The sequence below is a fragment of the Erpetoichthys calabaricus genome, chromosome 8, assembly GCF_900747795.2.
Source record: "Erpetoichthys calabaricus chromosome 8, fErpCal1.3, whole genome shotgun sequence".
Taxonomy (NCBI): Eukaryota; Metazoa; Chordata; class Cladistia; order Polypteriformes; family Polypteridae; genus Erpetoichthys; species Erpetoichthys calabaricus.
The window spans coordinates 28,159,598-28,184,484 of NC_041401.2; the positions used below are offsets into that span (position 1 = coordinate 28,159,598).

The 24,887-nt window shown below is 39.2% G+C and overlaps 1 protein-coding gene across 1 annotated transcript in view; it reads left to right on the plus strand.

The window, feature by feature from the left end:
- fign (fidgetin) overlaps window positions 1–7,116 on the plus strand; it is a 198,595-nt gene extending 191,479 nt beyond the window's left edge. The window contains exon 3 of the mRNA XM_028806391.2: window positions 4,301–7,116. Within this exon, the coding sequence (XP_028662224.1) occupies window positions 4,301–6,549 (2,249 nt within the window). The 3' untranslated portion in view covers window positions 6,550–7,116. The remainder of the gene's footprint in view (window positions 1–4,300) is intronic.
- The last annotated feature ends 17,771 nt before the right edge of the window (window positions 7,117–24,887 follow it).

Below are 24,887 nucleotides of genomic sequence, written 5' to 3' on the forward strand. Positions count from 1 at the left end.
TGAAATAATGGGTAGATAATTCAGGCTCTCATGGTCATGTATGTTTAATTCTTAGAATAGGCTGAAAATTTAATATATGGTGATAAAATGCCCAATGCTGCCTACTTTAGGACAATAAGCTTCAATGATTAGTATTTGTTAAACCATCGTCAGGTGACATGCCCAGCAACAAGCTCTGACAAAATTAAAATGGTCTGATTTTGTCTTTAGTCGTAGAGGTGGTCTCTTTGTGCATGACAGCTGACAACCAATGGATGCTCATCCAGATGTACAATTCATATAATGTTATGATGTGGAATAAGCCACACAGCTCTGTTGGGCCTCACAAACAGAATAGAAGCGTGTTTTTCTGAGATCTTGTGCTTTACGTACCACAACAGAATGGGGAAAAAAGGCCAAGAAAGAAGCTGTGCTTGTCACCCCGTTAATCCTTTGTACAGTGCCAGCTCCTTAGGGTAGCACATTATTGGCTGTTAAATAAAGGGGTGAGCACGACCATGCTCGGAAGGTCAGCACTCGGTCGGTAAATGAGATTTTGGTCGTGTAAATTGATGATAAGGTCCAGCAATGAAATCGGCAACTTCTCGTAAGTGTGACATAACCAGTGATCAGAGACTGCATGATGCAACATTGGCTTTATTTATCCATCCATCCATTAAAAAATCCACATTACAGATGAACTTGGACAGCATACAGGCTTGGGCAGATTTGTGGCAGATGAAATTTAATGTCAGTAAATGTAAAGTATTATATGTAGGAAGTAAAAATGTTAGGTTTGAATACACAATGGGTGGTCGGAAAATTCAGAGTACACCTGATGAGAAGGATTTAAGAGTCGTAGTGGACTCAACACTGTCAACTGCCAGACAGTGTTGAGAAGCCATTAAGGAAGCTAACAGAATGTCAGGTTATATAGCGCCCTGCTGTGTGGAGGACAAGTCTAAGTGGGTTCTGCTCAACCTTTATAATGCACTGGTGAGGCCTCATCTGGAGTCCTGTGTGCAGTTTTGGTCTCCAGGCTACAAAAAAAGCACTAGAAAAGGTCCAGAGAAGAGCAACTAGGCTGATTCAGGGGCAACAGGGGATGAATTATGAAGAAAGATTAAAAGAGCTGTGCCTTTACAGTTTAAGCAAAAGAAGATTAAGAGGAGACATGATTGAAGTGTTTAAAATTATGAAGGGAATTCGTCCAGTGGCTCGAGACTGTGACTTTAAAATGAGTTAAACAAGGACACTGGGCACAGTTGGAAACGTTAAGTGTAAATTTTGCACAAACATTAAGTTTTTCTTTACACAATGAACCATAGGTACATGTAATAAATTACCAAGTGGTGTGCTGGACAGTAAGACTTTTAGGGACTTTCAAAACACGACTTGATGTTATTTTGGAAGAATGAAGTCAGCAAGATGGGTGATCTTTGTTGGTCTGAATAGCCTGTTCCCTTTTAGATTGTTCTAAATGTTCTCATTGCTACAACAGGTTTTTAACTTGACTTTACTAAAATTCTATAATGACTTGCACCATTCACACAATTAGAAAGGGAACATGTCACTGTCATGGTGTGTGTTTTTTTTTTTTTTTTTTGTTTGTTCTTTTTAAACGTAGAAAACCATAGACACAGGGAATCCCCTTAATCTAGCAGCAGGGTCATCACAGGGCACACTTACACATACACCCAACCTCATTCATGCCAGGACAGTTTCATGCTGGCAATTACACTTCTGGGCTGTAGGAAGAAAAACAGAATAGCCAGAGGAAAACCCCACACTGACACATGGAGAAGGGCACAGACTCCACACCTGAAGTCTCAGCGTCACGATTGAAACCCAGAATTTTGGAGCTGTGGGGCTATAGTACTAACCACTGTGCCATCATGCCACCTATGTTTTTATGTTCTTTTTTACTTTCTCATATACAAAGTATGGGGAAAGTATTGCAATCGTCCAAAAATTCGACATAGAGATTTTGATGAATCTCGACATTTTGGACCTCCCCGAGTCCAAAAATACCATTTTTGAAAGTCTGTCTGTGTGTCTGTCTGTGTGTGTGTGTCTGTGTCTGTGTCTGTAAACACGATAACTTGAGTAGTTTCTAATTTTCAGTTAAGTCAACCAAATGTTACATACAAATATTAGGTACAATTGTAGATCTCTATCAACTTTTGTGTTCTTTACGTTAACTGGAAGTGGTACTTTACCCTTTATTCGTGCAGCTGCAGAGTCCGATTTATTCAACTTTACTTTTATAATGATCAATATATTATTAATTTGATTTGATTTGTGGTTGATGGTTCTTTAATGTACATAATATAAAAATATAATCATTGTCTTGCGGTTTACTCTTCAAATATCCATCCCCATATCGGACTATACGAGAAAGTCTAGGGGAGACCACTCCCGATTTTTTTTTTATTATTATTAAGACTATTTGAAGTTTGATCACTGTGTTCACAAATAAAATGATTAACAGGGCATTTCTTCAGTGGCAGCAGACTGACAAATGATTTTCCTCAATTGCTTTCATATCCTTTCTCATCCTGCTGCACATTAATACAAAACGACATGCAGGATTGCAGAGACCTGACATGCACCAATTTCAGTGGCTGCTGCTTTTTCTTATTTATACAACATGATCAAAAAGATCATTTTGTATTATTTTATTTTTCTTTTGTCCTCGTTATTGAACGTTTTTCCTCAGACAATGAAATAGTGCTTTCCTAATCACTGTAAAAATGTCCTGTGCGTCATTAGAATTTATTATTATCATCATTACTTGATGGGCTTTTTTATGTGCTTAGCATATTTACAGCAGTGTTTTTCTTCCTAGTCTTGAGCATTTCTTAATCATTAACTTGGAGTCTTGACAAGAGTGCCAGCCCTAGCATGATTTTCTTTGACTAAAACCTTGTAAATTAACACAATTAGCACAGCATCATCTTGCTAATTAGCTTCCAGTGTCTGCTGCAGCAGTTTTGCAAACGGCGGGGAGGGTGTCAGATGGGAATCGACATGCCGTTCTGTTACCAAACAAACAGTATGTTGCGTTTTGTGTTGCTTTAGCAAGACTGTGGCAGCCACGTTTGATTCCTGACTGGGCTGGAAGAGGCTTAAAGAACCTCTGTGTGTTTGGAGGGGGCTGGTGGTGTTGGGGGTCTGTAATAATACAGAGGAAAGCTGTTGTCACAGATGCTTCATTTTACTCAGGTCTTCCCTTATCACACAATCTATGCCAGAGGGCACAGGGCTGTTTGTGAAAAATCACTTTTGGTAATATGATCGAGATTAAGTGTGCCTTTTGATACAGCTGCACCAATATTGTTAATGTCGGTACCATAGGCAGGTAAGAGGTGGCAAGATAAAACTGTAAGCTTCTATACACTCCTCCTGTGTGTTTATGGCTTAAAGGAAAATAACATTCTGTCATTATTTTACAAGCGTGTTACTGCAGAATGTAACTTTAATAACAGCTCTCTAAGCTCGAGATGGCAGTATATGTAACTACCAGTATTTGTAAACGTAGTTTGGGATTAAAGTGGATTGTGCCTTTTGTACCCCGGAGGCAACAAAGGAGGAAAAAAAAAGGATAGAAAGAAGAAAAGAAGAGAGAGGAGGAAAAAAAAAGAAAGAAACGGCCGAAAGACAAGTGACGCTTGTTTTTCAGAGCTTCAACAACAGGACTAGGAGGCAGAAAGAAGCCAGTTGTAATTCATGCCGAGTTGTAGGTTTTGTGTGATGAAAGCGACAGAGCGCTGCCTGGGAGATTGCTTTGCTGCACTCCACGAAGCAGATTTGAAACTGTCTCGGACCGCTTTAGATGAGAGTTGGATTATAGAGTGACCTGCAATGTCTGTGTCATATTGTTCTGTGCAGGGTGCATTATACTCTGCTAACTAGGTGTTGGGCTCCAAATCAGAGAGGTATCCTAGATGTGATCTGTCAGCTGTGTCTCATATTTTTATATTGGAAAGAAGGAGAAGGAAAAGAAAAAAAAAAGTAAAAAATAAAACTGTCATGTGGAAAGTTAGAGCTGCTGGCATTTAAAAAAAAAAAAAAGAAGCGAATAAAAAAAAAAAAAAAAGCGGTGTCGGCTGTGCTAACCATTTACGTGTTGTTCTTTGAAGGGGTCAGATGTCTTTCATTTTGATCTCCTCTCCCCCATCTATTTGCTCCTATCTTCTTTTTAATTCCATGGTTGTACTGAAATCCCTACTGATGCAATACACTGTCTGTAATTGTCATTGATTTATTATGAAAACATGCGCTAATCATGCTCTTTCCTTTTTTTTTGTCACCCTTACAGGCTTAAAGATGCAGTGGACCCCAGAACATGCTCAGTGGGCAGAACAGCACTTTGACATCACCTCCACCACCCGCTCACCTGCACACAAGGCAGAGGCATACAGGGGCCACTTACAGCGAACCTACCAGTACGCCTGGGCCAATGATGACATTTCTGCACTGACTGCTTCCAACCTGCTGAAAAAGTACGCCGAGAAGTACTCTGGCATCTTAGAAGGTCCAAATGAAAGGGTGGTCTTGAGTGCTTATGCAGAAGCAGGCCCAGGGCTGGTGAATGGAAGGAAGAACGACGATTCCTGGCAGCCAGCTCTCAACTCTGATGGCGTCTATTCCATGAACTGCGTGCCAGATGTGATTTCCGCAAGTAAACCTGGAGTGGCAGCGGCTCTGCCTCCGGCAGATGTGTCTGCCAGCATTGGCAGCTCTCCTGGGGTGGCTAGCAATCTCACTGAGCCCAGCTATTCGAGCAGCACCTGTGGAAGCCACCCTGTAGCCGGTCTTCATTCTGGACTCCCATCTCAGGAATATGCAACAGGTTACAATGGCTCCTACCTGCATTCGAGTTACAGTAGTCAGTCGGCTTCTGCACTTTCCTCCCCACACCCATCCCCTTTGCACAGCGCGGGGCTTTTACAGCCCCCTCCTCCGCCCCCCCCTCCCTCCTTGGTGCCAGGCTACAACGCAGGCTCCCCCAACATTTCAAGTTATAATTACACCCCAGCCGGTTACCCTTCTCAGACTGGTGTTGGCCCTGGCTATAGCCCCAGTGGGGCACCCCCTCCATCTGCTTACTTACCATCAGGTATCCCTGCTCCCACTCCTCTGCCTCCCACTACGGTTCCCAGCTATTCCTATCAAACTCACAGCCTTGCACCAATTGCACCAACACCTCTGAACAGCAGCTCAGCCAATTCCCTGAAGAGAAAAGCTTTTTATATGACTGGGCAAGGAGAAATGGACTCCAGCTACGGAAATTTTAACTACAGTCAACAGCGCTCCACACAAAGCCCTATGTACAGGATGCCCGATAATAGCGTTTCTAACGCTAGTCGTGGAAATGGATTTGATAGAAGTGGTGATGCCTCATCTTTAGCATTTAAACCTACGAAACAGTTGATGTCTTCGGAACAGCAACGTAAGTTCAACAGTCAGCCAAGCAGATCGCTCACGCCGCCATCCTATAGCTCAGCGAAAAACTCTTTGGGAGGATCACGATCGGGTGAGCCGTTTGGGAAATTTAGTTCGCCCATAATGGGAGAGCCAAGTGAAGAGCACAGACAGCATCTCTCCCACCCAGCGCAAGGACCAGGAATCCGCACAGCTACCTCATCCACCTGTCCTGCAGATGAACAGCTGAAGAACACCGATCAACACCTCGTTGAACTTGTCACCAATGAGATTGTCAGCCAGGCACCGCCGGTGGACTGGAGTGACATTGCTGGGCTAGAACTGGCTAAAGCCACAATCAAAGAGGAGGTCCTTTGGCCAATGCTTAGGCCCGATGTGTTTAGTGGACTCACTGCGTTACCTCGGAGTATTCTTTTCTTTGGGCCTCAGGGAACAGGTAAAATGTTACTGGGAAGATGTATAGCCAGTCAGCTGGGTGCTACCTTTTTTCGGCTCAGCGGCTCAGCTCTGGTGACAAAGTGGTTAGGAGAAGGAGAGAAAATCGTTCACACTTCGTTTCTTATAGCACGATGTCGACAACCCTCTGTGATTTTCGTCAGCGAAATTGACATGTTGCTTTCGTCGCAAGTGAGTGAGGAAAGCCCAGTGAACAGAATTAAGACGGAGCTCTTGATGCAGTTGGACAGTGTGCTAACCTCTGCTGAGGACCAGATTGTGGTCATCTGCTCAACCAGTAAACCCGAGGAAATAGATGAGTCAGTGAGACGATATTTCATGAAGAGACTTCTCATCCCCTTACCAGACAGCACAGCAAGGCACCAGATAATCATTCAGCTGCTCTCACAGCACAACTATTGCCTCAATGACAAAGAGGTTGCACTGCTTGTCCAGCGAACGGAGGGATTTTCTGGACTTGACGTAACACGCTTGTGTCAAGAAGCTGCCGTGGGGCCCCTTCATACCATGCAGGGCCCTGATCTTTCAGCCATTATGCCTAGTCAGTTGAGGCCAGTCACTTACCCAGACTTTGAAAACGTTTTTTGCAAAATACAGCCTAGCATATCCCAGAAAGAACTTGACACGTACACTGAATGGAACAAAATGTTTGGCTGCAGCCAATGAAAAGTGAGCCAAAAAAAACCTTGCGGGCACGTGAACCTGTAAGACAAAAAGGGGAGGGTTCGGGTGGGAAAGGGGGGAATCATGGGGGTAAACAAAAAAGAAAAAGAAGAGAAGAAAAATGTCAGAAATAATGCCGCCTTTTTTGTAGTGACACAGAGCAGCAAAGAGCTCTAAAGGCGGAGTGGGTCGAGGTCCACACGGACGCAAAGGAAAGAGTGCAGAAAGCGAGGACTTGTTGGTCTGCAAGCAGCAAATTCTGAAGGCCTGCCTTGACACTTGATTCTATTGAAGCCAGGCGTCACTCACAACGGTGCATGTGGGTTGACTTCAAGAGGACACAGACCTGTGTGCGTGTGTGTGTATCATTTTGCTGTTCCTGAGATTTAGTTGCTATCAAGTGCCTGAAGTGGTGCTTTATTTTATTATTTTTCTTTTTAATTTTATTATTATAATTTGTGTTTTGCCTCACAATCTACATTGGTGGCATGTGCTAATATAAAGAGCTTTAACTTCAAATATTATGGGACTGAGAATGAGGAAGGCATTGTTGATTAGAGACAAAGGTGGATGGGGAGGGAAGGAATAGGGAAAGGGTGGGTAGAGGGTTTTGACATCGAAAAGGCCATGGTGTTCCTAAGTCGTGTTGTACAGTATTGGCTGAGAATGGTCGGGGGTATGGGGTAAAAAAAAAAAAAGAGGAACAGAGAATCTTATTTTCTGTATTTCATTTCTTGTGATGTTCTGTCTGCAAAAACTCAGGAAAGTGATGGTGATTTGTACAGTACCTCAAAGGAATGTGTTAAAAGCACTATGTACTGCTGAGAGATATAGGCTAGGCTTCTATTTTACTTTATATAAATGTATGTTTACCTCAACAACTTAAAATTAGCAAGGAGATGACTATGAATGTATCCTGAATTATTCCAGAGAAATGGAACCAAGTCAGTAGTGTGCGTGTGTTTGCTTTTTTTTTTTTTTTGCCTTTTTTTTTTTTTTTTTCGAAAAATGTATTAATATGTGTCAATCGTCTTTCGAAACGTGAGCGTTTACTGAAAAAAACATTTATTTTCTTTGTGTGACGTTACAGTACTTAAAAACAGGATTCCATTTGGAAAGATGGGTCATTGAAAACTACACACCAGACCAAGAAGGCAGTTGTATTAAATGGGGTGGGTGTATGCGCAAAGAAAGCGTAACTCAAACAGGCGACATTCGAACACACGAAAAACCTTTGAATATCAATCATATTTTGATGGAAAGCACATCAAAAGAATGGGACAGTCTCAAAATATCCCAACTGTTGGCAAGGTGGGGAATATATAAAGAAATGAATTGATCTCCTAATTTTAGAAATTCATTTAATTGTTACCACTGGACAGAATATTAGTTTTTAATTTAATTATATGTACAGTATACATTTTTTTGCTCATTTTGGATGGTAATAGTCGGAATATCACTTTACCAATACTTTACCATTTACACCATGAGGAAATGTCAGATACTTGAGGAAAGACTGGAAAGGGAATGCAAGAAACGATGTTCAATACAAAGCCAAAAACAAACACAACACTAAACACTTTATTACTAAGCCCACCGGACAAAAAGCGAGTCACTCCTGGCTAAATCTTATATAATAGCACGGAAACTCCTTCATGAGACAGAAGAACTGCTGCAGTTCTGTCCGGCATGGACGCCACTAGTTTGTGGATGGAGGTGACATCAGTTTTTCTGCACTCTTCCAGTACCAAACCCCACAGTTTGGCCAGATTGGTCACCGTCATTTCAATCATTGCTTAGAAGAGTCACACAGATTTTCAATGGGATTTAAATCTGGGGGTTTTGCAGGTCAGTACAGATTAAAAAAAAAAAATGCTTCAGAAAGTTTTTTGTGCGAATCACACACAGTTCCACGTCCTGTGCACGTGACAATTGTCGTCTTGGCAGACTGGGATAGCTATTCTTTGGCAGAGTGGCGGCTCTGAGGCTGGGGATCTGCACTGGCAATCGGAAGGTTGCCGGTTCGAATCCCGTAAATGCCAATAGGGACTCTGCTCTGTTGGGCCCTTGAGCAAGGCTGTTAACCTGCAATTGCTAAGTGCTTTGAGTAGTGAGAAAAGCGCTATATAAATGCAAAGAATTATTATTATTATTCTGTGTTGACTCTTGAGATAAAGTGCAAAAGGCAATATGGTTTGTTCCAACACTGCTTTTACGCAAGTAGAAGGTTTGTAAGTAATCAACAAAAGTTGGCACACCTGTAGGAATTGTTTGCTGTCATAATGTATGACACACGACACCAGTTCCTATCTGTGAGAAGTGTCTTTTGACCGCAGTTCTGACGACAACTATGCATTGACTGCGATGTACGCCTCTGCTGGAAGACCCATTACACAGTACACTTCTGCATACCCGCAAAGTCTGCAACTTCATGTACACTGTGCCCTTTGACATGGCCAAATGCAATAAGCCCTTTTTCCCCAGTCATTCACGGCTGTCATGTGACACACATTTTCTGGAAAGAACCAAACACACTCACTAAACCCGTCACTCTGTGAACCCTGCTATTTGTAGTGTGGTATTCATTTATTCACTTGATGTCTAAAGTATGTGTTACCTCTTAACCAGATGGTGTGAATTTTTTGTCCGGTGAGCTTACAAATTTTACATATTTTTTTTCACAAACTCTCAATTATGTGGTGGAATTTTTTGCCATTGTAAGATTATTATTAATAAGCCCTTTTTCAAAATATTCTATCCAAATTATAATTGCACTCCTGCTTGAGGTTTGAACTGGTGGGGGGGAAAAAAAGCAAAGAATCAGAGTGCACAAGCAATCCTAGTTTTCATTTTTTGCAGCACCACGTGCGTTCAGTTTGCCGTGTCGACGTCCCACGTTTCTTTTTTCTACTTTTTGCCAGGGTGCAAACAAGCATATGACACAGTTTACACACCTGTGGTCAGAATAGGAAGCAGTGACTTACCTGGCCAGTTCACAAAAGCCATCAGTGATGATAATTCAACAATCAATTCCTTCTTGATTCATTCCCACAACTCCTTACGTGAAAAGGTGTTTCCTAGCTTCCATGTTAAAGGCACTTCTCCCTAATTTCCCCCAGGTTTGTCATTTAGCATACTGATATACTATTAGCTTCATAATGTGGATGGAGTATTCTTGGAAACATTTCCTTTTTTTTTTTTTTTAATTAATATTTCCCATGTAAGACTTGTATTCTTACCTGCTGAGTATCTTCTCTCAACACAGAGGAAAAGTAATCTGATTGTTGCAATTCCTTTTCAGTGTAACAATGTCCACCTTGGTTTAACATTTGTGTGGTTTTTCTGACAGTATATAGCCAACACTTTTTTTTTTTTATTTAAATTTAGACCACTTAGCCATTAGATAACTAAAGAAGCCCGACGTGCTGAATATGTTTTCCAAATTTTTTCATATTTATGTACCCCACAATTCTTTTTCCCATTAATGCCTCTTTATGTTTCAGTTAGCACTAGTTTTCCTCCTTCTGCCTCTTTCCTTTTCTGTGATTTCCTGCCTTGTTTACACCCCATTTTCCCTTAAAAACATATTCTGTTAGAATCTTCCAAGTGGAATGAGTAGCAGCTGGCACTTGTAAAATTTTCCTTGCCTCATGCTCGTTTTTATTCTTTTCATTCTGCAAATACAACTCTTTCTTTGACAGCTCATTGATATTCGGCAGCGTCTCTAAACAGGATAATTGCAAGGGCATGGTCGAGTCTGCCTCCAACTGGATGAGAAGAAAAGCTCTTTCAGTGTGAATATACTTAATTTGAAAATACAAAAAATTAGCACTAGTAAGAGTTGAAATAAAATATTTAGCAAGCAAAACCTCAAAGTCGAAAGCACATTTGTTGATATATTCAGGTCTGTTTGTCCTGGATAGACAGAACTGCACCATGTCCATTGAATTCTGCCCAGCAGCTACTTTAGAAATCTGGTGCGCAAAAGGCAAGAGATCACTACTAATTGGCGACTCTGGAAAGTTTCAAATTTTGACTGTAGAAGGCGAGTCCCGGTAGAAACAAACAGAAGTTTATTCAGCTTTAATCTAGCGTTAGCAATGAAAAGGATCACTAATGCTCTTTGCTTTTGTTTTGCTGCCTGTTTTCAATGGGTTCACATCCTGTGTGCATCAGTTAAGTTCTTCTAACGTACACTTAATTATAAATGTTTTTCTTCACACTTTTAACTGTTGGCCAGAGATGAACAAACGCATTTATTATGATGGGTACTAGAAAAAAAAAAAAAAGACACTTCTTTCCATCTCCTCTTTACATCCATGCCCTCCAGTGCAGCAAACGGATGAAATTGAATTTGGAAATAAATAATATGACTAAAATCAAGAATCTCTTCCAAGATCGGTGACCCTTTTGGCTAACTTTGAACTAGCAGTTATCTATTAGCACTGATTGCTCCCAAAGTGTTATACGTGGCATCATTATGTGCATTAGTGACTACTGTTTGCAACTCATTTATTACAGTATTATTGCATACAGCATCAGCACATTGTATTTTTTGTCATATAAGTTTATATTTGTGTGTTTTCCATTGTGTGTGTGCGCGTGTGTGTGTGTGTGTATTCTTGTGTTGCCAAAAGCTTTTTAAACACTGGCTTTAACCCATTAAAGCAGAGTGCAAATACAGCATATCAACTTTAAATGAAGGGGTGGGGTGAGGAGGAGGGAATGGGTGGGGGGGAGGATTATCTGTTAATAAACAATTTTCTAATTGCAAGCTCAAAATACTTACATGATCTGATTTTAATTTTCATTTTGGTCATCCTCTTAGCCATCTGTAAATTTTGTTCTGGTCTGTTATTAAAGTCACACGGACTCTTTCTGCATTGTTCAACTGTCTGACGCTGCCACATGTAGAAAACGTACATCATTTTTAATCCCAAACACCCCCGCCCCTCAACACACACACACTTTTATTTTTATGTTGGTATGTTATTCTGTGTGTGTGTGTGTGTGTGTGTGAGAAAGAGAGAGAGAGAGAGAGTTAGGAGAGTTGAGTGGTGGGTTCAGGTAATTTTCGAACATAAATATTTATCCTCATCTAAATGCTTTTCTGCCAAATATTTGAAACATTCACCATAAGAGTGGAAAAAGCTAACTGAGCTCAACTGATCAATGGAATGTGAAGGCTGTTTACATAAAGACTATTTACTCTCACGCAGACTGTTTACCTATTTGTCAGTTCAGTCCTCTCAGATGTAAAGAGATAAGCAGAATGTGTTACTCTACATTTGAAAACCACTGAGGACAAAATTACCATGCAGGCAAACTAGGAATGTAGCCTACATTAGGTAAATTGATAGCTGCTTGGAGGACATTATTTAAAACGACCCAGAGCAGTGCAGTGAAAGCGAAAATGATCTAAGGAAGGGGGGGGGGGGGGGGGGGGTTTGGGGAATGTGAGGCTTTGCTTCAGTGTCTCAAACTTTATGTGTGTATTTATGTTCTATAATCTACAAAAAAAACATATATATATATAAACACATACATGATAGGGTAAGCATTGCCACAGAGTCGCAGCGAGTCTAGGATTGAACCAATGGTAACTTCTAAAGAAACTTCTCTAGTGCACCAAGGTTGTAAGCACATTCATTCGTTCTCATTTCGTTGACATTGTAAACTCACTTGAATTTATTTACAAGACTTTTTTTTTTTTTTTTGGTGTGATGTGATTGAATGAGTGAGTGTGCGTGTGTGTGTTTGTGTGTGTGTGTGTGTGTGGGTGGGTGCATGCATAGGCAAGTGTGTGTGGTGTTTTTTTTTTTTGTTTTTTTTTTTTTTTTTTTCCTCTCTCATTTTTGTATAAAACTGCAAAGGGTGTTTTTATTATGTTTTATATTCCAACATTGTTCTTTATAACCATTTCTACCTCATTGCTACATATTGTACATGTAGTATTTATTTTATGTCTTTTTTGAATGTCATGCATTTGTAAAAAAAAAAAAAAAAAAAAAAAAAATCGTCCTTGAACTCGAACAGTCTACCTCAAAAAGACTGTCTTTACACTGAACAGTATTAGCAATGGAAATAAGACACATTCGTATGGCCGTGTAGATAATGCAGGATTCTGACGGACTATCAAATTTACTCGCATACACATACTACAGTACATTAGAGCAAGACAATTGTGGACTGTATGGGTCTTTTCTAAGGTCTCTCTTACTGCAAAATCATTGAAAAAGTCTAATGCGTGTTGGTTTAATTCTTTGTGAAATGTAGAAGTGAATATATATATATATATATGATATATATTCATTTAGGTCTATTATAGTATTGCCATTCTTGATTCAACTATTCAAATGTATTTTCTTGTACTATTCTCAGATACCGAAGAATAATTAAAGATGTTTTCTTAAAACCCAAACTTGTACTTTCTATTTGTATCCATGTCACTTTTTTTGTTACAAAAGACCCTTTATGTGTGTGTGTGGCTAGAAGATTTTTTTTTCTTCTTTCTGCCAGTTTAATTGAGGCTGTCTGTCAGAAGTTTATTCTTAAATTATTTAGATTGTGGCTGATGGTGATGGTGCTTATTAAAGTTCCACAGGCTGTCTGAATGTTTAAATTCTTTATTTAAAAAAAGAAAACCGGTGTATACACAATACAAAACAAAGATTTGAAAACCAAATGTCCCCATGATTGAACTTTTAAAGGAGAGAAAAAAAAAAAGACCTATACAATGCACAAAATAATTTCTTTCCTCCTCCTGGCTGTGTATTTGCAATTACAAAATCATCTTTTTGTTGTACATTATTTTGCATTTGCTGAAACTAAATGTATTATTATTGCACCCATTAAAAATGTAACAATCCATTTCTCTCAGAAAAAAAAAATGACAAGCATCAGATGATGAAAGCTTAAATTATCCATCACTCGCATAATGAATTCACATAATTTGTGAACATTATTAATGTAAATGAGACATTTCTACTTTGGGTATTTTTTTTATTATTATTTTGATGGTATCATTATATGGTTGATCGTATAAGCGTAGGAAGCTGGTGTACAATTAACTTGGAGATCTTAAACTTGCAGTGCATTTTGTCCTCTTTACGGTTTCAATTGTAAAATGTTGCATCTCATTTCCTTGGTTGTAGGCACTGTAAAATATATATATATATATATATATATATATATATATATATATATATATATACAAAAAAATAAGATTCTGCCCACCAATTTTATATGTTACCTTTTGGTATTTCTTTCTTTGATGACTGGTTACCACAAGGAAACTGTCTGAGTGAACTTACAGATGAAATAAATAAGTAAACCAAATCTTAAGTCTAAGCCGTGATCATCAATACAACTTGGATCAATGCCAATATTTTTGTGATGAGTTTTCTCTAATGTTACATTTTGTTGTATATGGTTATGCTACTAAAAATGGAACAACTGAAGAACAAGCATACCTCAAATAAATAAATATGAGCTGAAGAAAACCCTGAGATTTATTTATTTCAAAGTTTACATTGCAGGCATTGCTGGCCTTGATTTTGAATCGTCAGCATACGCTTTCTATCTATGTGAAATGTGTTTATTTTAACCATCTAAAACATATACAGTTTTAATTCCATAGCAAGACATTCTATTCATTAACTGTATCGTATACGGTAAAAGGATACTTAGGTGTCACTCCATAAATTGTTAATTTACATAATAACTGGGTATTTTATCTGCGGTGGGCTGGCGCCTTGCCCAGGGTTTGTTTCCTGCCTTGCACCCTGTGTTGGCTTGGATTGGCTCCAGCAGACCCCCGTGACCCTGTCGTTAGGATATAGCAGGTTGTATAATGGATGGGTATTTTATGTCAAGCATTCTATCCTTCTCCAATTAGCTGGAGGCAATAACTTTGGGCCTGGGGTACGCATAAAAGGCAAGCATGAAGAGACAGATTAAGCATATTCTGAAACAAGATCAAGAGAGGGATGGATGGATAGTGTGACCACTAGGGAACGTTACAGCATTCCAGACACAAGTCCCAGTATAATAAAATGGTTCATTTTTAACAATACTTCTTGAAAAGACTTAATCAGGGGTATAAACACAACACAATTCTTCTCTGTTTCTCTCTTCCACACCTTACAGCTTTGTCCGTCCACCTCACCCAACTCTGACTCCTCCAAGGTAAGGCGACAAGCTCCTTTTATACTGGACCTGGCATGACCTGTAGGGAGCACTTCTGGGTTGTTTAAGAACCAGAGCAGTCCTACCCCGACAGCACCCTCTGGTGCCACCCAGGGCCCCCCCTGACATGGTTGCAATTCCAGACTCCAGTTCACATGAACCCCTGCAGGTGGCCAAGCTGGGACCGCTCCAGCAGACCACTGCCACTTAAGGTATGGAAGATGGAACTGCTCCTAGCCTCCAGCATCTGCTCGTCCATCCCCCAGCACCTGCCAGTTTCATAGGAGGCCATTGCCATCGTCCAGCCAGGATGCCCTTCCTGTCCTCCATGGCACTCCCAATAGAAAGATGGTGTCTTATTCTAAAGCAGGGGATCCCAACCTTTTCTTCCCCGTTCGTCCCTGAGCCAACTTTTCAAAAGTAAATTTACTCGCACCCTGTTTTGTTCAGTAGTTTAAGTTTATACTTCTACAATAATAAAGTGATCGAGGAAGGGGAAATGTTAGGACATTATTTTTAACATTTTTATTTTAAGTTGGAATAACAACAATAATAGCTTATAATAACTATATTTCACTTATTTAAAAATAACTAATGATAAGCAGATACAGGTAAACCAGAATGAAACAGACCAAGTCGACGAGAACACAGTCATCGAGACGATTGATCTTGCTTTTCACCTACGATTTTGAATATTTGTGGCTCAGCTGTTGTCATCTTTGGAAACCAATTTTTACTCCCAGTTGGGAGCCGCTGTTCTAAAGAATAACGAAAGTGTCAACCACTCCCTCATTGTAAAGTTTGCTGGAGCCTTTCTATTTTTATACAGGAGCTAAGCATGTCATAAAATAAAAGATTTGCTTGAATGGATGGATAGATAGACAATACTTTATTTATCCCCAAAGAGAAATTAAAACATAATATTAATTTGTGTGTGCCTGTGTGTTTATTATATGGAGTATTTAGTGCATGCAATATGTATACATCTATGTATAAATATATAAAACCACAAGAGTTTTGACAATACCCATGCATTCACCCTAACCTGGCTCTTCAAAGAATTACTATTTAATTTACTGTAAGGTGACAAGATTATATATAACACTTTCAGAGCCAAGGGCCACAATACAGGATCCCACCATCTATTGATTCATTCACCTCTCCAATTTCTAACCAGTTTTTCCAGTTCAGAGAAACAGTCCACTGGAGCCTCTTCCAGTTCCACTAAGCTTGATACGAACCTACCTTGGATAAAAACAAAAGGAGAACTGGAGTGGCATGGAAAGCACTTCTGTAGAAAAGAAAAGAATATATAAACTTCACATACTAACTGTGGTTCAAACCCATGGCTCTAGCATTGCTGCCTTACACCCTGACCAGTCAGTCACCACCCAGCCCATAAACTGTATCAAACGAAAGCCTTCAAATTGGGATGGAAATTCTAAACACCATACCATTGGCATGTAAGTTGGCAACATCATTAGCAAAAACATCATGAGTGTCTGGCAGGTAGAAGCATGGTGCAGATGAACTACATGGCATCCTAGTAGCAAAGATAAAGATGGAAGCCCCACTAGAAACATGCAGTAAAGATGAGCAGCCTCCTGTCATCCACTTTTTGAGCAGCTGAAGGAGTGAAACCTCTCCAAATTCATCCGCAAATGAAAGGTTAGTTGAATGAGGGGAGCAGGAAGCTCCTGAACTGTGAGAGTTCTGTGACAAACTTTCCTTGATCAAGTCAGACACACCGAGTAGCTTGTAGTTAGTTGACTGCAGAACTTGAACACATTTTTTTTTTTTTTTTTTTTTTGTTCATTGTTTCGCCTTATACAATTTCTTGTATTAGGAATTTGGTAGCTTTCGCATACCCCTTGGCGTCGGAGCGCAGGGTCAGCCATTGTACAGCGCCCCTGGAGCAATTACAGGTTAAGGGCCTTGCTCAAGGGCCCAGCAGAGCAGGATCTCTTTTGGCAGTGACAGGGATTTGAACCGGCAACCTTCAGGATACCAGCGCAGATCCTTAGCCTCAGAGCCACCACTCCGCCCAGAAAATCACCAAATTATTATGAATCAGATCCATACAGTTCTGGATATTAATCATGCACCTGTACACCACATCATTCATGGTGTGCTCCACTTCCAAAAAGTGCCTGCAAGGTGGGTGCCATGGCAGCCAAGTCCAGAGTTGAAACAATGATGTGTTGATGCCTGTCACCAACTTTGGACCACTCAGACAAAGCAATGGGCGGAAAGACTTTCAAGCCAGGTAAACTGGTGCAGCAGGTGATGCAGGAATAGCTGTTTGTGTGACTAAAAGGGTATTTTTTTCCTTTCAAGAGGAATCAGTGCAGTTGGTAAGTGTGCTGGAGGACTTGTATTAAATGCCATGGAGATTGCATAGAAAAAGGAAACGGTTATACGACACCTTTACTGCCACAGATTATGAAAGAAATTAATATCTTCATTCAGCTTTGTGTGTGTGTGTGTTAATATCTCTCTCTGTCTGTCTGTCTGTCTGTCTGTACTTATATAGGGATATATATATATATATATATATATATATATATATATATATATATATATATATATACACACACACACACACAGTGCCTTTAGAAAATCATCACGACCCATTGAAATAGTCGCTTCTTCAGTCTTACCGCCTGGCATTAAGAACCATTAAAAATATCTTTTTCCAGCTTGATTTACACATTTTCTATTACAATATTCAAGTAATGAGAAAAGGCAACAGTTCAAAAAATGAAAAACTAGAATAACAGGGCTTGAAAAGCAATCCATCCCCCCAACTGAAAACTTTTTAAAGCCATCTTTTCCTTTAAAGCCATCATTCTGTTTGGAAATGTTTCTACCAGCTTTGTGCACCTAGATTAGATTGTATTTGCCCTTTCCTCCTTGCACAATTGCTTGAGATCAGTCAAATTTTGTAGAGAGTGGCAATAGGCTGCTCTCTTCAAATCCATCCACCGATTTTCTCCCAGATTTAAGTTCAGGGTCTAAATTGGCCATCCAAGGAAATTCAGCTTCCTATCCTTCCACTGCATTGTATTTTGTGGTGTGTTTAGGGTGAGCTGGTCTCATCTGAACATAAAGCCTTTTGCCACAAGGCATTAGAAGCATTTTTTGCAAAGTGCAAATGAGACTGAGTGATTTACTTTTTCAGAAGAAGCTTCTTTTGTTTCCATTCTTCTTTATGTAAAGCCTGTTAGGGTTGTTTCAAATGCACAGACCAGCAAATCTCAGCCATGAAGATTTGTTAGTTCTTCAAAGTTTCTTTTGGCCTCTTGGTAACTTCTCTGATTATTACTTCCTTTATACAAAGTCTTGGTGATGCCATACACTTTGCAATTCTTAATTTTGCTCTGTGCGGTAATCAAATGGATAGTTAAAGCCTTAGAAATCTTTTTGTATCTTTCTCCTAACTTGTGCTTTTCCATAACTTTATTCTGGAGACCTGCTGAAGGCACCATTCCAACCATGATGAATTCTTTACGTTGTAATATGCTACAAGCACTGGAATTCTCAAGGAACAGCCTCAAACCCACCAACTGACCCCCCACCCTCATCCAACAACCACACACACACACACATGTAATGTCAGACTGCATCAATAAGCCTGTTGTCTGATCTGGAAGGTCATTGGTTGTACCTGAGCAAGTTTGATAGTGGCTACTGTAAGGGGCTGATCACTTATCCAAACCAGGTATTTCACTAACTAAATTTTAAAAAATGTTCACGATTTTTTAAAATGTTATTTTAACTTTGATGTTGAGGGTTACAATGTGTGAATACAGCAGGAAACAGTTATGTTTATTTTTATTTTCAAGGTTTATTGAGACAAAGGGTAATGATTTTAACAGAATATGATGATATTCTATAGGCAATGTATACAGATTATAAGTATATATTTATATTTATATATATATATATATATAAAGTGTTTATATACACACTACCTACCCTTACCATTCAAAGACAGCTGATAGTAAATATTTTTATATATTATTTATTTATACATTTTTTAAATATTTTTTATTCTGTCTCTTACCTTATGTGTATCCTCAGCACTCATCCAATGTATTTCGTCTGAAACTCTTTTACCTGGCATTTCCTTTCTCAAGCACGTTCCGTAACGCCTGCTTCTCAAACTCATTTTGCAGTGCCTTACTTAAACCTAACCCTAACCCTAACCTCCTATCTGCTTTTTGACTACCACTAAAGGTAGCTGGGACTCCGTTACCCACTATGAAAACATCATTTGTATTCTTGCAAACACTTCCCTTCTTTGAAGACAACTTGGGTTGTACCTCAGCAGTATTTAGCAACCCAACATCACTTAGTAAATTATTCGCTTTGTTGTCATTAAAATGTTCCAGTTTAGCTCCTCTTTCATAATAATAATAATAAAAATATTGCAATGAGGATATTAACATTCCACTAAACTATCATGTTGTTATCATCGCTACTGCTAAGAGACTAAAGCCAAACTGGTCAAACAGATTACTTGGAGATTACTTGGAGAAACAGGACCACACAAAGAGTAACATTTTATTATATAAATGATGTATATTTACTTTCTAAATTAACTGATATTACCTACTTGAGAAAGCAGTATGCAATTATTGTTGGTATTGGGAACTTTCTTTGCATGCAATATTCTTGGTTACCTTTCTCGTTGCAATAATTAACTCTGGAGACAATGTGGCCTGTTATTAGGGGTGACTTGGGGTCATGACAATAATAGTGAAGCAAATGCATGATTGAAGAAAAAGTTAAATACGATGGGACAGAAACTCAATCCAAATTCTATGGCTGAAAGGCAAGGATGCTAAAAAATCAGAACCTGCATGAAGTGGTTTGCTTGGCAATACATTACAATGTAGAATTTCATACCACCCTCTAAATTTAAGGCGGGGAAAAAAAATATATTTTTTTAGAACAAATAAGATTAGCAACCCTAATTGTTGATGATATTTGAGTCAACTTTTACAATGTTGAGCTTCGCCTGCCACCCACTAGGGTTCTAATTCCAAATCTGTATGTCAAAAGCCTGCGTTATATAGCGGAAAATTCGACCAAGGAACAGTGCCAGGCAAACTGTGATTGTGGTGTAATGATGACAAATAACACTTCCAACCCTAAATTGCAATAAATAACTCCAGAGAACAGTATAGCCCCACTCAGGAAATCAGGGGCCATGACAAATATCATAAGGGAGATGTTTGATTAAAGTAAAATTCAATATACTGGGGAGGAATGAAACATGGAATTCTTGGTTGAAATGCAAATATGCCAAACATCACAACCAGCATGTCCACTGTTTCTCTGTCGATAGACCACACTGTAGTATTTTTTTGCCACTCACTCACCAACCTGAGCTGCTTCCAACCAGAAGGGCAAGTCCAAAAGTAATAAGTCAATAGCATGACTTCCATACGTCAAGTCTGTGAGCTGGTCAGTCTGCTTCTCTTTGGGGATTCTGAGGGGGAAGCCTCTTAGGTGCAACTCATTTGTAACTGTGAGATGTTTGAGATGAACTTATAAACAATCTGTGGAGTTAGATTTTTTTTAAAGGAACTGGGTAATTCCTAAGTACATTTTAAAATATGCTGGTGGGAAAACATTCCTTGAAAAGCAGATTGCTTCAAAAGTGAAAGCTGTATAAGGGACAATATATTGACATGATTTCATAATTCCCCATTTTGCTCTGTTTATTAACGCACCAAAATTTAATATATGCTGGTGTAGTTGCCTGGTGAAGTAAATGGAAGTTTAAATTGTAATTACAAATTATGAATTTACAAATTACCAACCATACTACCTGCACTTCAGAACAAGTCATTCACCTAAAGCTAAGTATGTTTGGGACTGGCCAGAACTTGAATGGACGATCATCTCGGAAAAGCCTGGGCTGCTACTGGAGGAGGTGCTGGTGAGGCCCATGTGTGGATCCTAATGTCCCAGTGCAGTGACAGGGACATTGTGCTATAAATTTGGTCCTGACCCTCTGTGGGAATTCTCACAAAAACAGTAGGGTTTATCAAGATGTCCTGGCTGATAAACTACCCATCACTGCTTTTTCCATCCTGGCCCCATTATCATCCCTTGTCTCTAATCGGCTATCTCTCTCACCCTTTCACCACCTAATAGCTTACATGTGGTGAGCGTACTGACACAATAATGGCTGCTGTCATATTATCTTGGTGGGTGCTATACATTGATGGTGGTTGTAGTGTTTCTCCTCTGTCTATGTAAAGTGCTTTGAGGAGCGAGAAAAGCTCTTTATAAATGTAATTAATTAAACTTTATCAACTATAAATTAGTTGCATTTACTACTTAACTACTGGTAGTATTGGAAAAAATCTTTAGTTACAACATTGTTGTTTTTCTGAACCCCCAAATTGCAATAAATAAATCCTGAGACAATATGGCCCACCGGGGGCGGATAGGAACCGTGACAAAAATAGCGAAGGAAATACTTGGTTAGACAAAAACGTTATGTATAATGGGTAGGAATCAAACCTGTTTGAGACACAAGCTAGCTCACCATCACACCACCGTCACCTCTTCCAGTGTACAGTTGTTTGTCTAAATCATACTTTAGGATTTCTTACCACTCACTCTGACAGCAAGCCACCATTGGCAAGGGTGAAAGGTGCCTGTCTGCCAAAGTCCATAGCTTGAAAGACAAAACTGTGCATCAAAAACCAACAAAGAAAACGAGATTCTGCTTTATAGGTATGTTAACGTACATACAGTACAGTATGTGTGCTTATGTGTATATATAATAGACTGTATATACATACATATACATACCCATGTTGGTCTGAATGGCTTGATCTTGTTGTAAATTATTCTAATGTATGTGGTTTGGGTACATATGTATGTACACACGTGTCTCTATGTACTGTATGTATAAGTACATGATTATGCCCTTGTCCATTCAGGTTTGATCCCCAGCTTCTTTTCAGATTCACAAATCCATATTATTTTGTACATATTAATGTTTCCTTCTGCCCGTACATACCTTGGACTGTAAACCCTTTAAACCTTAGAGTTGATTGCGTGTGTGCTGTTTTGCGTGACTGCAACACCTCCCTCCCTCACCCCAAACTTCTAAATGCTCTTGCCGTGGCTGTTTTAGGGTTCATTAAAATGCAATTAATTAATGATTTACTGCTGAAAGCTCTGGCCTGCAGTTTTCCTTCACTTGTTATCATGCGTGAGTCACTTTTGCCATGCCAACACTGAAGTGCAGATTTGCATCTATTGATGAATCGCTGTTTGGCCATTGTGAGTATAAATGAAACTTTGGTGTGATTGTGTTATAGTTGGAATTTTAAATTAATTGTTTTGTTGCAGATACTAAAATGTAATTTTTTATTTTATTTAATTTTTTTTTATAAGCCCCTTTCTTTTTAAACTTTCTCACTTATTGGTGTATTCTACCATTTCTCTAGAGGTTTTGTTGATCTACTTACACCATCAGACCCCAATGCTGACTAATATATTTGCACTTATTGGAGGTCACCCTCAAACTTGTCCCTTGTGATTGTATGTTAAAATATGCATAGAATTGGGTTCCAGAAGGCTGTTCTGAATGATGATTCTACAATCTAGAGGCTTAGCAGGTTGGAAATTACGCACAAAAGTAGATATGTGAACACATGCTTTGGAATACTGTTAAAAACCTATTGCCAAATACGGAGACATTGGATCATTTAAGTTTCATGTTTCATTTCATCCATTTACACCACTGTACAAAACTGAATCATCCTGACAAACACATGGTTTATATTGGAAAGGTTTTAGCACGGTAGAAAATCGGTCTGCTCCTATGCAGTTTGACTACACAAAACATTTTCCATCCTTTCATTTTTTGACAGGATTTGAAGGTGGTATTTTGTTTTTGGTGGTGCCACAGAACCTGTAATTAAACAGTGGAGTTGGGCCGTCAAGAGTAACTGACTAAATTGGGAAAGTGCTAACAAGTCTTATTTCAACACACAGTTGTTTCCTGATTGACCCTGCACCATTCATTTCTATATTGCAATTAACTTCTTTTATCTGGAGACGAATATCTCAACCAGGGTGACCAATAGAGTATTTTGAAGTGAAGAGAACTATATTTTGCTCAATTATGACTTAATTGTTCAATGGGCTCAAATTGCTCAATTAAACTTTTTAAGCATTAACAGTGGAGTGTTTGCTGCCAATCCACAACTTTAAGATGTTTGAAGCAAAAAATGGTTAGACTAAACATTAATGGTCAATGTATTATTCCTGTATCTTCAAGTATTAAAGTGCATCTCTATGGAGCAAGCTAGACAAAAGCTAGTTACGCAAACAGACAAGTGGAATTCACACGCACCATTCATTAGAGGTGCAGTCCAACTGACGCTATCACATAATATGGCCGTTGTTGTTACCAGAAGAGTGTGCACTGAAACCGACTTTGTTAGTTTTTATACCTAGGAGTGAGATATCCTCAAGAACAGTGTAAATCGGCAAAATTCACCAAAGCATTTTTTTTACGATGAATATGCTGTGTGCTCCTGTAACCTTGTTCACCAAATATTTTCCTGGAAATTTGCCTTATGGCTTGCTTAGACAACCTTTTTTTTTTCTAGCACCCCATGATGCTTTTCAAGGCCAGCATAACATTACAGAGAATTCGTGGATGTGTTCTGTAAGTGTACTTCACCTCACATTTTACGTTGCTGCCTTTCCTGTACTCCAACTGGATTTACACCCAGCATGCAATAAAAAAAATGCATGTGTAATTAGCCATGTGGCGTAGCTTTGAATCCAAAGAAACTTTTTAAAGTAGTTTTACCCCTCCCCGAGTTAGAAAACACATAAGATGCCAAAAAATAATAATAATTGAAAGATCTAATACTATTTACAAGGTGTTTCTATCTTCCTTATGGAAGAAAAAAGTGTGAAGCATCTGCACAGATAGATTGGGAACAAAAAACAGCTGTGTGGACCTGTGACTTTAAACAACAGATTGAGCCAGTCCCACGCTGCCACTTCATAGCACAGCCAATGTGTGCCCCAAAGACTGGAGGTGTGTGATTGCAAAATCTATCTATCTATCTATCTATCTATCTATCTATCTATCTATCTATCTATCTATCTATCTATCTATCTATCTATCTATCTATCTATCTAGATGCCCAAGACGCGTACAACCACCTTTACCCCGACACAAACAGGCAGGACACCAATTGCCACACAGTTTATTTACAGACTCTTGTCTTCCACAGCACACAAACCACAGAGCATAATACAGTTCCTTCTTGCCCCCAGTCCTTCTGCCTCCACTCCTCCTCAGGCTTTGTCCTCTTCCTCCCAACTCTGGCCCTCAAATGGTGGGGACTGGCCTCTTTTTATAGGGCACCTGGAAAGGCTTCAGGTGCCCAACGAGCTTCTGCAGGGTGTGGGGGAAATGTGGCCAAATAGGCCTCTGAAAATGACCATATGCCCCATGGCAGTGGCCATGGACCCCAGCAGGGTTGAGCTCCCATGCTCATGGCCTGTGGCCCTGCTGGAAACCAAGGGGGCTGCCCTCTGTTGGTCCGGAGAAGAAACTGTCCTGGAAATACTCTATCACCTGGGCCTTTCATAATCAGGGCATCCTGCTGGGTAAGGGCCCCTGGCCAACTGCCACTATATATATATAATATATATATATATATATATATATATATATATATATATATATATATATATAGATTGATATAGATATATAGATATATATACCAAAATAAATTGTATTGTATTGTGTGTATATATATATTATATATATAATATATATATATATAATCTATATAGATAGATATTGTACTTTGAAGCCATTTGTTGTATGTTGTTTGTAGTTTTCGTTTCATCTGTGTCACTGTGAGGCATGGTGGCACAGTAATTAGCACTGCTCCCTATGGTATAGCAGGTCTGTAGCTCAGAAAAACTGGCAGTTTTTAATAAATGAATAATGAGTGCGCTTGTGCTCATGTGTGTCTTGTTTTAAAGATCATGTCATGAGGTAAAACATTTTCAGACTCTTTAATTGTGTTAAATTAAAATTTAACAGTATGTATGTCCATCATTTGATGTTTGTTTCAAAGCATTACATG